This window comes from Amblyraja radiata, chromosome 6 (genome assembly GCF_010909765.2).
Source record: "Amblyraja radiata isolate CabotCenter1 chromosome 6, sAmbRad1.1.pri, whole genome shotgun sequence".
Lineage (NCBI taxonomy): Eukaryota > Metazoa > Chordata > Chondrichthyes > Rajiformes > Rajidae > Amblyraja > Amblyraja radiata.
Window position 1 is genome coordinate 17,667,337 of NC_045961.1, and position 15,180 is coordinate 17,682,516.

Consider the following 15,180-nt stretch of genomic DNA (forward strand, 5'->3'; position numbering starts at 1 on the left):
AAACATTGTACCTGTCCAAATGTATTTTAAATACTAGTACCTCCTCCTCAACTTCCTCTGGCACCCACCGATTCTCGGTGTGAAAAAGTTAGGGCTAATCTTATCAATGCTTTAATTAGATTAGATTATTTGTAATTATCCCACGACTTTGTCACTTCTGTGCTTTGTAGTCATCTTGCCGTGTGGTAATGCCTATCAAATCCTTCATTCAACACCCAAGGAGAAGCTGTCACTATTGTTTTGGAAAAATATTCAACACTTACATTAATATTAATCCTGATCTTTCCAAATCTTTGACAGTCAGCCCAACAGAAAAAACATACACAAAACATGGTAGAGTACAGCACAGGAACAGGCCTTAAATATCTGTGCTGAACATGATGCCACGTTAAACTAATCTCCTCCGCCTGTACAAGATCCATTCCGTGCCTATCCAAAAGCCTCTTAAACGCCACTATCGTATCTGCCTCCACCACCACCCCTGGCAGCGCGTTCCAGGCACCTGTGTAAAAAAAACTTGCCCAGCACATCGCTTTTAAACTATGCCCCTCTCACCTTAAAGTTATATGCCCTCTAGTCATTTGACATTTCCCCCCTGGGATAAAGGCTCTGACTGTTTACCCTATCTATGCCACTGCTTAGCCTATCTTGGCCACAGATAGCGATAGATATGCCCATATACAAACTCTGCCACAGTTTGTTGTGACTGGTGCATAAACTTCAATAGGTTGTACAATGTCATCATTAATCGCACACTTGTCTTCCCTTAAAATGCCGATGAAATCCAACATAATGAAAGTTGCTTTCAAATGTTACGACAAAAACAAAACAGTCGCGTGCTCCATTGATTACAGAGTGAGAATGCTTTCCAACGTCCAGCATCACCCAATGCCCAAAGGTCAACGTGCATGTTTTCCCAATCGCGACTCAGTTGCCCAGAAGCAACTCTCAGAACCAGTTAACAATCTAATACTCAGTCTGACCACATCAGGTCATGCCTCATAACCTTTCGTGCCATTATTTCCAGCTGCCAAAGCAGGCATGCTTAACACAATAGAAAGTTGTTGCTTGTATCTTCCAAAATCATTCTCAATTAAATTAGAGCCATAGAGGTGCAGAGCCGGGAAACAGACCCTTCAGCCCACCTTGTCCATGCTGACCAATTTGGCATTCTGGGCTAGTCTTCACAGCTGTTATCAGGCAACTGAACCATCCTATCACCAACTAGATAGCAGTCCTGAGCTGCCAACTAACGCCTTGAAGACCCTCAGACTATCTCCAATCAGACTTTATTTTGCACTAAATGTTATTCTGTATCTGCACACTGTGGACGGCTTCATTGTAAAAGCCTTTCCGCTGACTGGATAGCAGCTGACAAAAGATTTTCACTGTATCTTATTACACGTGACAATAACCTACATTAGTCCTACTTGCCTGCATTTGGCCCATATCCCTCTAAACTCTACCTATTTAAATATCTGTCCATTTAATAGTCATAAATTGTATCTGCTTCCAAAACTTCCTCTAGTAGTTTGTGAAACAGGGTCCTTCTGAAGTCTCTCCCCTCTCAAATTAAGGAAAACATATTTATAAAATGCACCACTGTTTCAGGCTGCCATGGACTGCTCCAATAGCTGTTGAATTAATTTTGGAATATAATGACTTATAGACTGTGGCCAAAAGGCGGGAGAGAAAATGTGTACATAGTGAAGTTAAACATTAGGGCGATAGCTAATCAGGGAAAGCTTGTTTTAATAGTGTGGGCAAGGCTAACTGTTGGCCAAGACGCTGGACATTTCTGTGATAGCGTCTTTCATGTAAACCTGGCAAGAGATTAATAAAAAGACACAGTGCTGGAGTAAGTCAGCAGCTCAGGCAGCCTAGCTGGCAAACATGGATAGGTGACGTTTCGGGTCGGGACCGAGTCTAAAGAAGGGGCCCGTCGCCTATCCATGTTCTCCGGAGATGCTGCCCGACCTGTCGAGTTATTCCAGCACTTTGGGTCCTTTTCTGTAGGCCAGCATGTGCAGTTCCTTGCTTCCAGAAGAGAGGTTGTGGGCGGGACAAAGCCTTTGTAGCTCTAAATAGACAATAGGTGCAGGAGTTGGCCATTCGGCCCTTCGAGCCAGCACCACCATTCAATGTGATCATGGCTGATCATCCCCCATGTAATAAATGCACGTAACAGATGCATTCACTGCAGGCGCTAGGTGGGCAGGGCAGTTCTCTGGGAGTTTCAGTGGGCAAGGAGGGTGGGCACTCTCTCTGGCAGCTGCCCGACCCGTGGTGTAGTTAGATCGGCAGGCTGGCAGCTCGGTGATGCCGGAACATCAGCTGCCTATCTGTCCGGGACTGCACTCTGCATGGGAAACTCTCACTGCCTGGAACTAACTCCTTCCTGATTCCATCTGACCAAGCATAGAAGTTGGGATGTCATGTTGCAGTTGCACAAGACGTCGGTGAGGTTCTGGGTACTGCTATCATATCTGTCTCCACTGTGTGTGAAAAAACTTGCCCTGCACATCTCCTTTAGAAATTGACCCACTCACCTTAAAGTTATGCTCTCTTGTCTTTGAATTATCCACGCTGGGAAAAATCAGACAAGTTTAGATAGGGTGAAGAAGGGTCTCGACCTGAAACGTCACCCATCCTTTCTGCTGCCTGATCTGCTGAGTTACTCCAGTATTTTGTGTCTATCGTCGGTGTAAAGCAGCATTTGCAGTTCCTTCCTGCACAGGCTTAGATAGGGCGTTGGATACGGGCCAAATGGAACTAACTTTGAAGTTCAATGTGGCATGCAGTTCCTTCATGGGCTGACTCTCCGACTCCTCATCTCTGTTCTAAATGGCTTACCCCTTATTTTTAAACTGTGGCCCCTGGTTCTTGACTCCCCCAACATCGGGAACATGTTTCCAGCCTCTAGCGTGTCCAAACCCTTAATAATCTTACATGTTTCAATAAGACTCCCTCACATCCTTCTACATTCCAGTACATACAAGCCCAGCCGCTCCATTCTATCAACATACGACAGTCCCGCCATCCCGGAAATTACCCTCCTGAACCTACTCTGCACTCCCTCAATATTGCAATACTGCAATCCCTATTGGATTTTGGGCAACGGGACTGTGATGGAAATAGAACTAGATTTAATGAGGCGGAGAATATGGGGGAAATGGAACAATCTTTGATGGGGCAAACAGGACTAGCTCTGCTGGTCAGCATGGAGAGGTTGACTCTAGGACTCGGACACACACAACCATGACCGGACATTATATGGAGGGGGGGTGAGGGGTGGAGGGGGAGAGAGGGGTGGAGGGGGAGAGAGTGAAGGGGGGAGAGTGAGGGAGTGGAAGAGCGTGATGGGGGAGAGAGTGAGGGGGAGAGGAGAGAGTGAGGGGGAGGGGAGAGGACGAGAGTGAGGGGGAGGGGAGCGAGGAGGGGGGGGAAAGAGAGGAGGGGGGAAGAGATGTGAGGGGGGTGGGGAAGAGACGGGAGGGGGGGGGAAGAGAGTGAGGGGGGGGAAGAGAGTGAGGGGGGGGGAAGAGAGTGGAGGGCGGGGGGGAAGAGAGTGAGGGGGGGAGAGAGTGAGGGGGGGAGAGAGTGAGGGGGAGAGAGAGTGAGGGGGGAGAGAGTGAGGGGGGGAGAGAGTGAGGGGGGGAAGAGAGTGAGGGGGGGAAGAGAGTGAGGGGGGGGGAGAGTGAGGGGGGGGAGAGTGAGGGGGGGGAGAGAGTGAGGGGGGGAAGAGAGTGAGGGGGGGAAGAGAGTGAGGGGGGGAAGAGAGTGAGGGGGGGAAGAGAGAGTGAGGGGGGGGAAGAGAGAGTGAGGGGGGGGGAGAGAGAGTGAGGGGGAGGGGGTGGACAGAGAGTGTTCCTACCTCCGATGAACTGGATGGCGCCGGCGACCCTGGCCAGGGTGCGGGAGAGGAGGTGTGAAATGCAGCAACCCATGAGTGCGGTGAGGGCGACGAGGAGGAGCAGGGCACAGCCGATGCCGGTGAGGAGGCAGCAGAGACGCCAGGCGAGGCTGGGGATGCCGAAGAAGGAGGCATAGCGACCACACTGTTGCACCATGCGCAGCCCGCGGGGGGCGAGCGGAGCGGGGTAGGAGCAGCGGCGGAACACCCCGAAACTCACCGGCGTGTCCAGCTGGCGGCCGAGCAGCCAGTATGGCAGGAAGAAGCCGGCACAGCACGCCAGCGCCGACACCAGCGACACGGCAGCCCACAGCTTGCCCACCCAGCCCAGGCTCGACGCCATCCCTCCCTCCCTGCGTGCCCACCACTCACTCCCTTCCCCTCTACCTGCCTGCCCGCCTATTCCCCACTCACTCCCTTCCCCTCTCTTTCCACGGACTTTCACACTCCCCCTCTCCTTTCCTCCCTCCCCTCCTCTCCCCTTTCTTTCCCCGGACTCACACTCCCTCTCTCCTCTCACTCCCCGGAATCTCACTCCTCCTCCTCCTCCTCCTCCTCCTCTCCTCTCCTCTCCCCTCTATATCCCCGGACTCTCACAATCCCCCTCTCCTCTCCCCTCTATATCCCCGGACTCTCACAATCCCCCTCTCCTCCCTCTCACTCCCCCACTGCTCCTTTCTTTCCCCCGACTCTCACACACCCCTCTCCTCTCTCACTCCTCTCTCTTTCCCCGGACTCTCACACTCTTCCCCTCTCCTCGGGTGCTCTCGCCGCTCCCCTCCTCGGACTTTCACTACCCGCCCCTCTCCTCTCCCTCTCTCCCCGGACCGCACTCCGCTCTCCTCCGATCCCAGTACCCTCTGTCCCCCCGCTCCGATCCCAACACTCCCCGGACCTTACCCTCTCTCCCCGGACTTCCACCTCACACCCCTCTGCTTCCAACACTCCCCGCTACTCCTGACCCTCCCAGCGCTCCCGGACCACACTCTGCCTCCCCCCCTCACTCCCCGTATCTCACAGTCCTCCCTCGCCGCTGCTGAACACTCGTAGTCCCCCTCGCTCAGCCCTGGTCCCTTCTTGTCACTCCTGGTCCCTCCCTCTCTCCCACTCCCTCCCTCGCTTCCCTTGTACAAATCCTCACTCCCTCTGGTCTGTAATGATTCCAATCCTGGGTGGATGTTATTCCGGGATTAATTCGAGCCGACTCCTCGCTGGCGCGGCGCCTGTCTGTGAATGTCTGCAGAGGGGAGGAGGAGAGGGGGCAGGATTAGGGGGTTAGCTCCGACACACTCCTCGGGCGGGCCACTGCCCCGTTGCGGGGACAGCGAGGCGAGAAATGCTTCTCCCCTCCCCGGTTCTCCCTTCCCCTCTTCTCCTCTCCCCTCTATTCCATCATCTTCTCTCCTCTCCTCTCCCCTCTCCTCCCACCATTGGCGGGGAGACGGTTTAACCCGGGCGCTGGCAGAGATTTTAATTACGTTTTTTGACAACAGAACCCCCTCTCTCGCTTATAGAGCCATCTCTCCCCCCGCCTGGCCTCCCCTGGTTCAGATGCAGCGACCCGCTGCTTTGTTTCACGCTGCTCTTTGTCATCATCTCATTCTGGGGCACGTCTCGATTAAAAAAAAAGTTAATCTGCAATTATTTTCCAGACTAATTATTTTGGGTCTGAAGTAGGGTCTCGACCCGAAACGTCACCCATTCCTTCTCTCCAGAGATGCTGCCTAACCCGCTGAGTTACTCCAGCTCTTTGTGTCTATCTTCGGTTTAAACCTTCCTTCCTACATATTTACCCATCTGTAACAGTTCTGTCAGACTTTTAGCCGGGGTTTGCACTGAGGTTAAATCCGGTTCCAAACGTTAAATCGACTTCAGAGATGTTACTCACGTGTGCCTGAAATCAGGAGGGAGAGAGCGCATCCAATATGCAGTGTGCAGCAAAGATCTTATAGATCCGCTATAGGATCTTTGGTGTGCAGCTCCGGACAGACAGATAGACGGCTGATGTGCCGGCTACGCCGAGCTGTCTGTGCTAGCCGTCTAACTGCACCGCAGGTCGGGCAGCTGCCAGAGAGATTGCCCACCCTTCCTACCCACTGAAACTACCAGACAAGCTCCCAGCCCTTGCAGTGAACGTATCTGCCAAAGATCCTATAGCGGAGAGCTCCGCTATAGGATCTTTGGTATCTGCAACATGCATTTAGAGATACAAACCTTGCCGGGTTTTGTCCCGCCCATAACCTCTCTTCTGGAAACAAGGAACTGCACATGCTGGTTTACAGAAAAAATCGCAGAGTGCTGGACTAACTCAGCGGGTCAGGCAGCATCTCTGGAGAACATGGATAGTTGACGTTTCGGATCGAGACCCTTCTTCAGTAGAGGGGGGGAGGGGAGAGGAGAGGAGGGGGGGGAGAGGAGAGAGGAGAGGGGGAGAGAGGAGAGGGGGGTAGAGGAGAGGGGAGAAGAGGGGGGAGAGAGGAGGGGGGGGAAGAGGAGGGGGGGAGAGAGAGGAGAGGGGGGGAGAGAGAGGAGAGGGGGGGGGGAGAGAGGAGGGGGGGAGAGAGGAGAGGGGGGGGAAGAGGAGAGGGGGGGGGAGAGAGGAGAGGGGGGGGGAGAGAGGAGAGGGGGGGGGGGAGAGAGGAGAGGGGGGGGGGGGGGGGGGAGAGGAGAGGAGAGGGGGGAGGAGAGGGGGGAAGAACCTAAAAAACATTTTAGAACCAAAAAAGACACATTCTGCAAGCATTGTGGAACCAAGAGAGACATTTTTTGCAGATATTTTAGAACCAATAAACACTTTTTGCAAACATTTTAGAACCAATAGACTCATTCTGCAAGCGTTTTAGAACCACTAAGGACACTTACATTTGAGTCGACATGTGTTCAGTGTTATTCACAGCTCAGAGAAACGTGACCCTCTGCCTTCCTCCAGCTTGCAGACACTGATTAAGGCACACCACTTCCTGGTTTTATAGTCCCTCCCCCCTGCCGCCAGCAGGGGCAGCAGAGAGAATGGGGAATTTTGTAAAATCATTAATATCTCTGTCATTTTTCATCGACGGGAAAAATCCTCGGCACACATACGGCGGAGGGGGGGTCTGAGCAAGGTGGCCAAAATGACGGCCGTTGGTGGCGGCGTTCTCTCGGAAATCGCAGCGCAGATGGCCAAAACCGGTCAAGAACAGACTTTTAGTAATATAGATTATAAATATAAAACTAAAACTCTCATCTTCACCACTTCCTGTCTGCGTTGTAATTAAATTTGCGCAATAACGATCCCCTATAGCACTTCGATTTTTCGCCACCTTACTCACCATTCTCCACTCTGCTGTAAGGCAAATAAGTTTGTTCGATCAAAGAGTACAAAAGTTATGAAGGTTTTGAAGGTTTCCCTTCCCCCACAGCCCCCCTCCCCCACACAAACCCCTCCCCCACACCCCATCCCCAGAGTGGTGGAACATTGCTTTGGGCGAACGGGTTGCATAGGGTAACGGATGAGTGGTGCAATATTGCATAGGGGAACGGGTTGCTTGGGGGGACCAGGCCTCCCGTGTGACTGGGACCCAACGGGTCCCACTTAGTCTAGTATCAGATATATCCGAGGACATTGTGGGAAACTAGAGCAAATTGGGGAGCCCTGGTTGAAATAAGCGAGTTCAGTATTCCGACTGCACATGCCCAGGTCATAGGTCACATCTATAAACGGCAACGGTGGTGCTGCGTTGTGTGTAGGCTTGCGTTTCGTCCATGGTCGGGGTCGGCTCTCCGTCGCTGCGGCTGCTGTGGCGTTGCTGCTGGGCCATCCCCGTCCCGTCCCGTCCCTGTCCGGATGTGTCCGGGGTGGCCCTGGGCTGGTGAGGTGGCCCCCGAATTGCAGCCGGCACTGCAGCCGCTGACTCCAGCTTGGCTCTTCCTGTCCCGCCGGGTTAGCCGGCAGCCCTCCACTCCTCCCCCGTCCCCTCAGTCCGACACCGAGATGGGCAGCTGCCGGCACTGCTTGAAGACGGGCGACTCGGAGCCACTGCTGCTGGAGTGATCCTGTCCTGCCGGCCATGGGCAGGCCACTCACCCGCTGATGCTGTTGGTGATGGTGGTGCTGGCGGCAGCAGCAATCTCCTCCCCCTTTGCTCAACCCCAAACCCAGAGTCCGGGCCAGCTCCAACTCCAGGTCGGGGCTGAAGGCCCCCTGCACTGTGACCCAGTCGAGCACTGGGCTGGAGGAGGCTGAGCCCAGGCTGGCGCTCTGGCGCTGGCGAGGCCAGGGCCCTCGCTCCTCCTCGTGGTTGTGCATGAAGTGGCAGCGGGTACTGTAGGGGCAGAAGCCAGTGGTGGGGAAGGTGCGGCACGGCCCAGTCTTGTACTTGGGGGGGCGGCTGAGGGAGCGCAGCTCGTCAGGCCGTGGGTGAACTGGCACGTTGCCGTAGCGGCCCATCGGGGAGCGGGTTCCTCTGGAGTTGGAGCCGGATTGGGCTGGAGTTAGTTGTTGGCTATGGGAGTGTGGGTTCTCCGCGCTGGCTGTGGGCTTGGGGCCACTGTCGGTCCAGGGCTGTCGGTTGGCCCGGCGGGAGAGGGCGAGGTGAGCTGGGGTTGGTGCTTCTCCGCGTTGGTGGTGGGCCTGGGGGCCGGTGCAACCAATCAACATGCTCTCTACTGTGCACCTGTGGAGCCTGAGAGAGTCCTCCTTGACATTCAGACTCTCCGTAATCTTCTCAGGAAGTACAGGCGCTGATGTAGATGCAGATTCTTTATAATTGCATCTGTATCTGGGATCAGGAAAGAGCTTCGGAAATATGCACGCCCAGGAATTTGAAGTTTTTTACCCTTTCCACCACGTTGATATGAACAGGACTGTGGGTCCCTATCCTACCCCTTCCAAAGTCCACAATCAGTTTCCTAGTTTTGTTGGTGTTGAGAGCCAGGTTGTTGTGCTGGTGCTTGAGGTGCTCCCATGCTGATTGTTATCGAGGATGACACATTTCCACCAATACGGACAGACTGTGGTCTGTGGATGAGGAAGTCGAGGTTCCAATTGCAGAGGGATGCGCAGAGATCCAGATCTGAGAGCTTGGTAACCAGCTTGGAGGGGATGATGGTATTAAACGCCAAGCTGTAGTCTATGAACCACAGCCTGACATATGAGTTTTTGTTGTCCAAGTGGTCCAGAGCAGAGTGGAGAGCCAGTGAGATCGCATCCACTGTTGACCAGTTGTGGCGGTAAGCGAACTGCAGTGGGTCGAGGTTGTTGTCGAGGTATGAGTTGATATGCGCCATAATCAACCTCTCAAAGCACTTCATCACCACAGGCGTTAGTGCCACTGGTCAATAGTCATTGAGGCACGTCACCTTGCTCTTCTTGGGCACCGGTATTATTGATGCCCTTTTAAAGCAGGTAGGGACCTCAGACCTCAGAAGTGAGAGGTTGAAAATGTCCGCAAAAACACCCGCCAGTTGGTCTGCACAGGTTTTGAGAACTCGACCTGGTATACCATCAGGTCTAGGGGTTTTCCGAGGGTTAACCCCTCTGAAGGATCTTCTGACATCGGCCTCTGTGACTGTGACTGAATTACCATCACGGCGAATGGGTGCCCGAGAAGGCACATCTGTATTCTCCCTATCAAAGCGTGCGTAAAACGCGTTGAGCTCGTCAGGGAGTGATGCTTCGCTATCAATTGAGCTGCCTCCTGATTTCGCCTTGTAGGAGGCGATGGCATTCAAGCCCAGCCACAGTTGCCGAACATCCGTCTCATCCTCCAGCTTGGAGCAGAGGTCCCTTTAGGCCTTTTTGATGGCCTTACCAAGGTCATATCTGGACTTCTTGTAGACCTCTGCCAGATCAGAATGCCCGGGATCTGGTCTTCAGAAGAATGCGGATCTCATGGTTCATCCTAGCTTCTGGTTAGGAAACACTCGGTAAGTTTTTGTTGGGAGGCAGTCCTCCACACATTTTCTTATGAAGTCTGTAACGACTGTGACGTATTCATTCAGGGATAGGTTATACAGGCATTTGGATGGGCAAGGGCCGATTAGGGATAGTCAGCATGGTTTTGTACGTAGGAGGTCGTGTGTCACAAATCTGATTGAATTTTTTTAAGACATGACCAAAAAGGTTGATGAGGGCAGAGCTGTAGGTGTTGTGTACATGGACACAACATAAGGTGTTCGACAAGGTTCCACGTGGTAGGCTGCTTTGGAAGGTTGGTTTGCATGGGATCCAAGGAGAGATAGCTGAATGGATAGCAAATTGGCTCCATGGAAGGAAGCAGAGAGTGATGGTGGAAGGTTGCTTCTCAGACTGGATGCCTGTGACTAGAGGTGTGCCTCAGTGTTCTGTGCTGGGCCCGTTACTGTTTGTCATCTACATCAATGATTTGGATGAGAACATACAGAGCAAGATTAGCAAGTTTGCTGATGATACAAAAGTCAGTGGTTTTGCAGACAGCGAAGATGGTTGTGAACGATTGCAGCAGGATCTGCATAGATTGGCCAGATGGGCGGAGGAATGGTTGATGGAATTTAATACAGAGAAGTGCGAGGTGTTGCATTTTGGGACATCGAACAAGGCAGGACCGACACAGTAAATGGTAGGCCTCTGGGGAGTGTTATAGAGCAGAGGGATCTAGGAGAACAGGTGCATGTTTCATTGAAGGTCAAGTCGCAGGTAGATAAGGTGGTCAAAAAGGCTTTTGGCACTGGCCTTCATCAGTTAGAGTATTGTATAGAAGTGGGAGGTCATGTTGCAGTTGTATAAGACGTTGGTGAGGCCGCATTTAGAATATTGTGTTCAGTTCTGGGCACCATGTTATAGGAAAGATATTGTCAAGCTTGAAAGGGTTCAGAGAAGATTTACAAGGATGTTGCCAGGACTAGAGGGTGTGAGCTATAGGGAGAGGTTGAGTAGGCTGGGTCTCTATTCTATGGAGCGTAGGAGGATGAGGGGAGATCTTATAGAGGTGTACAAAATCATGAAAGGAATAGATCAGGTAGATGCAGAGTATTTTGCCTAGAGTAGGGGAATAGAGGACCAGAAGGGGTTCAAGTTGAAGGGGAAATTATTTAATAGGAATTTGAGGGGCAACTTTTTCACACAAGAGAGTGGTGGGTGTATGGAACAAGCTGCCAGAGAAGGTAGTTGAGGCTGGGACTATCCCATCATTTAAGAAACAGTTGGACAGGTACATGGATAGGACAGGTTTGGAGCGATATGGACCAAGCGCAGGCAGGTGGGACTAGTGTAGCTGGGACATTGTTGGCCAGTGTGGGCGAGTTGGGCCGAAGGGCCTGTTTCCACACTGTATCACTCTATGGCTCTATGACTCTTAAGGGGCCCGACCCGAAACATCGCCTGGCCATTTCCTCCACAGGTGATGCCCAACCCGCTGAGTTACTCCAGCACTTTGTGTCTTTAGTTGCAAATCCGCCTGCAGTTCCTTGTTTCTGAATTCTAACACCTACCAATGCTTTGGGTGGTAAATTGTACAGTTACAAGCTGTGAGGCTGAGTCTGTGGTTTCACTCGGCGACACAAACAAACTGCAGACGCTGGAATCCTGAGCAAAATACAAAGTGCTGGAAGAACTCAGCGGGTCATGCAGCATCTGTGGAGGGAATGGACAGACGATGTTTCGGCTCGGGACCCTGCTTCAGACTGATGGAGTAGGGGGGAGGAAAGCTGGGAAAGAGAGGGACAAAGCCTGGGGAGTGATAGGTGGATACAGGTGAGGGGGGGTGATTGTCAGATGAGTGGAGTAAGTGACAAAGGCTGGAGGTGATAAGAGGACTCCACCACACACCGATTAGTCAATCCACATTCCTCCCTCCAGTTTTACATTTCACTCCTCCTCTTTCCTTATATGAGGACCAGGGACAATTTACAGAACCCAATTAACCTACAAAACCTGCACGGATTTGAGATGTGGGATGAAACTGGAGCACCTGGAAGAAACCTCGTGGTCACAGGGCGAACGTGCAAACTCCACACAGACAGTACCCGAGGTCAGGATGGAACCTGGGTCTCTAGTGCTGTGAGGCAGCAACTCTACCTGCTGTGCTGCCCTGTTGCTCCAGCACTTTGTGTCTTTTTTTACAAAATAACCAGGCCAATTATGTCTTGGAGGGTCGGTGAAAGTGTGAAATTGAGTCAAGAGTGTTCAATTGTTAGATGTACCGGCAACAGAACAGTGGTATTCTTACTTGCTGCAGCTTAACAGGCCCATAAACACAATAACTCACTGATAAATATACAATCGGCAATAATACAATCAATTAGTCATCAGTAATACTAGGTTATCAGACTATAACAATACAAATCCAAAATACACAGTGCAGCCAAAACAAAGTCCAAGTCAGTGTTGCTGAGGTAGGAGATGCAAGGAACGGCAGATGCTGGTTTACAAAAGTACAAAGTGCTGGAGTAACTCAGCAGGTAAGGCAGCATCTTTGGAGAACATGGGTAGGTGATGCTAGGGGTCGTGACCCTTCTTCAGTGTGATGGAGCTGAGTTGTTGAAGAGCCTGATGGACACCAGAAAGAAACTTTAGAGATACAGCATGGAAACAGGCCCTTCGTCCCACTGAGTCTGCACCGACCAGCGATAACTCCATACGCTACATTGTGTGAGCGTGCCTGTGTATCTATGTGAGTGTGTATGTTTGTGTATCTATGTGACTGTAAGTGTGTGTCTGTGTATCTATGAGTGTGTATGTTTGTGTCTGTGAGTGTGAATGCTTTTGTGTCTCTTTGTATCTATGTATATGTCTGTGCATCTATGTGAGTGTGTTTGTGTGTGTTTTTATGTGTAAGTGCGTGTAGTATGTGTATTTGATGTGTGTGTATCTATGTGTCTGTATCTGAATATGTGTTTGTATATCTACGTGTGTGTGTGTGTGTGTCTCTGTGTATCTATGTATCTGTATATGTGAGTGTTATATCTGTGTGTGTGTGTCTCTGAATGTGTGTGGCTCATCTCTGTTTATCTATGTGTGTGTGTGTCTCTGAATATGCGTGTCTCTGTGTATCTATGTATGTGTGTCTCTGAATGTGTGTGTGTCTCTGTGTCTCTGAATGTGTGTGTCTCTGTATATCTACTGTATGTATCTGTATGTGTGATGTTATATGTGTGTGTGTGTCTCTATATCAATGTGTGCTTGTCTCTGAGTGTGTGTGTGTCTCTGTGTATCTGTAAGTATGAGTGTTATATCTATGTGTGTGTGTCTGTGTATCTATGTGAATTTGTGTGTATCTATATAATTAAAAGCGTCATCTTGGCCATCTCCTGTTTGCTTTGATTTTTTATTTTAGAAAAAACGCTACCACATATGGCTGTGATTTTTGGCCATCTTACTCACAGTCCTCCTCCGCTGATCAGGCCCCGGAGATTTTCCCCATTGATGAAAAATAAAAGAGTTATTCGTGTTTAAAGAATCTTGAGATCCTGTCGCCTGTCAATCACCGCCATGAAGGTCACGCCCCTTCCGGGGGTGGGGGCCTGGACTATAAAAGCCCGACGTGGCTCAGTCTCTCTGCAAGATGGTGAGGGAGAGGCCACAACTCTCATTCTGCTGTGGATCAACTCAACTAAACTGTGAGTGTGCAATGTACTTGAATAAATAATTTGTTAGCCCTTGATGAAAATGAAACGAGTTGTTTGGCCTGCTGCCCTGCCTGTATTTGAAACTGCAATGTTTTATTTATTAAATCCGAGTGTGTTTAGTTCAAAAGTCCCGCTCATTTCGTGACAGTTTGTGTGTGTGTCTGTGTGTGGTGTGAGAGAGTGTGTCTGTGTGTGAGGTGGAGGGTGTGTGTGAGAGTCTGTGTGTGAGGTGGAGGGTGTTTGTATGTGTGAGGTGGAGGGTGTGGGTGTGTGTGTGTGAGTGAGTGTTCAATAAATAACAAATAGTACAAATAATATAGTATTTTGTAGTTCAGAGCTTATTCGCTATGTTTAATAGCCTGATGGCTGTCAGGAAGAAGCTGTTCCTGAATGAGTGTGTGACTGCATGTGTGTGTGTGTGTATATGTGAGTCTGTGTGTGTGCATGAGTGTATGTGTGTGTGTGAGTGTGTATGTGTGTGCACTCTGCTTGGAATTGGAGGCCTCAATAGGCCTGACTATGGGTGAACATGGGATGGGGACTGGACATTGTGCCTTCCCTCATAATGGGAACCATTGTGGGGGGATGTTTTTATGTTTAAATTCTTTATTGCTGTTATGTCTGTATTATTTCTTTATGTGCTGCATTGGCAAGAGCATTTCACTACACCTAGGTGTATGTGACCAATAAAATAACCTTTGAACCTTTTGAACCTTTGAAATGCTGTGAAATTGGATTTGCTGGCCTGTACTCCGCTTGAAGTGCTGTGAGGTTGGAATTGCTGTCTGCACTCTGCTTGGAGTACTGAAACGTTAGACTTACTGCCTGCACTCTGCCTGGCGTGCTGTAAGGTTGGACTTGCTGTCTGCACTCTCCTTGGAGTGCTGTGAGGTTGGACTTGCTGTCTGCTCTCTGCGAGCTGAGAGGTTGGATTTGCTACCTACACTCCGCTTGGTGTGCTGTGAGGATGGATCTGCTGCCTGCACTCTGCTTGGAATGCCGTGAGGTTGGATTTGCTGCCTGCACTCTGCGTGCAGTGCTGTGAGATTGGATTTGCAGGCCTGCACTGAATGATGACTTTTGAGGTAAATTCTCAGATTTTCTTTGTTAAAATTTGACCGCTCAATCTCTCTATATTAAAATTGTCTTTTTTTTTAATCAACAGCAAAGAGACATCAAGAGGCAGTGAGCAGCAGAACACAACAAGAGACACAACAAGAAAGAACTTAATAAATCTCATCTTTAACATTTAAATTGTTATATTTTAAGTCATTCACATTTTAAAATTTAATAAATCCTTTTTCCACGTGCCATGCCTGCGTGTTCTTAATCACAATGGGAACCTAATAGGCAGGAATGGCTATGATGTCGGAGAGCAACTAAGAGTATTTGGGGGTGAGGTTGAGGGGAGATGGACTGAATGCGTGGGGGGAAGTGAATGGCAAGGAGCAGAGTGGGGGGGGGGGGGGGTGAAGGGAGGAGGGGTGACTGAGTGAACTGCCACCACACCGGCCGTGGGTGACTGGATTGCCAGCCCACCAGCCATGAGTAAGTGAACTGCCAGCCCACCAGCCATGACTCACTGAACTGCAAGCCCAAGAATCCATTCAATCCACAATGTCCATACTAGCCCTCTGGAAACCAGTCCCTTCAGCGCACAACACTCATACTAGCGCTGCAGA

At 50.7% G+C, this 15,180-nt stretch overlaps 1 protein-coding gene across 1 annotated transcript in view; it reads right to left on the bottom strand.

The window, feature by feature from the left end:
- Positions 1–4,315, bottom strand: part of lhfpl6 (LHFPL tetraspan subfamily member 6) — an 84,459-nt gene extending 80,144 nt beyond the window's left edge. Inside the window, exon 1 of the mRNA XM_033022247.1 lies at positions 3,875–4,315. Coding sequence (XP_032878138.1) covers positions 3,875–4,256 — 382 coding nt within the window. The 5' untranslated portion in view covers positions 4,257–4,315. The remainder of the gene's footprint in view (positions 1–3,874) is intronic.
- Positions 4,316–15,180: the final 10,865 nt, after the last annotated feature.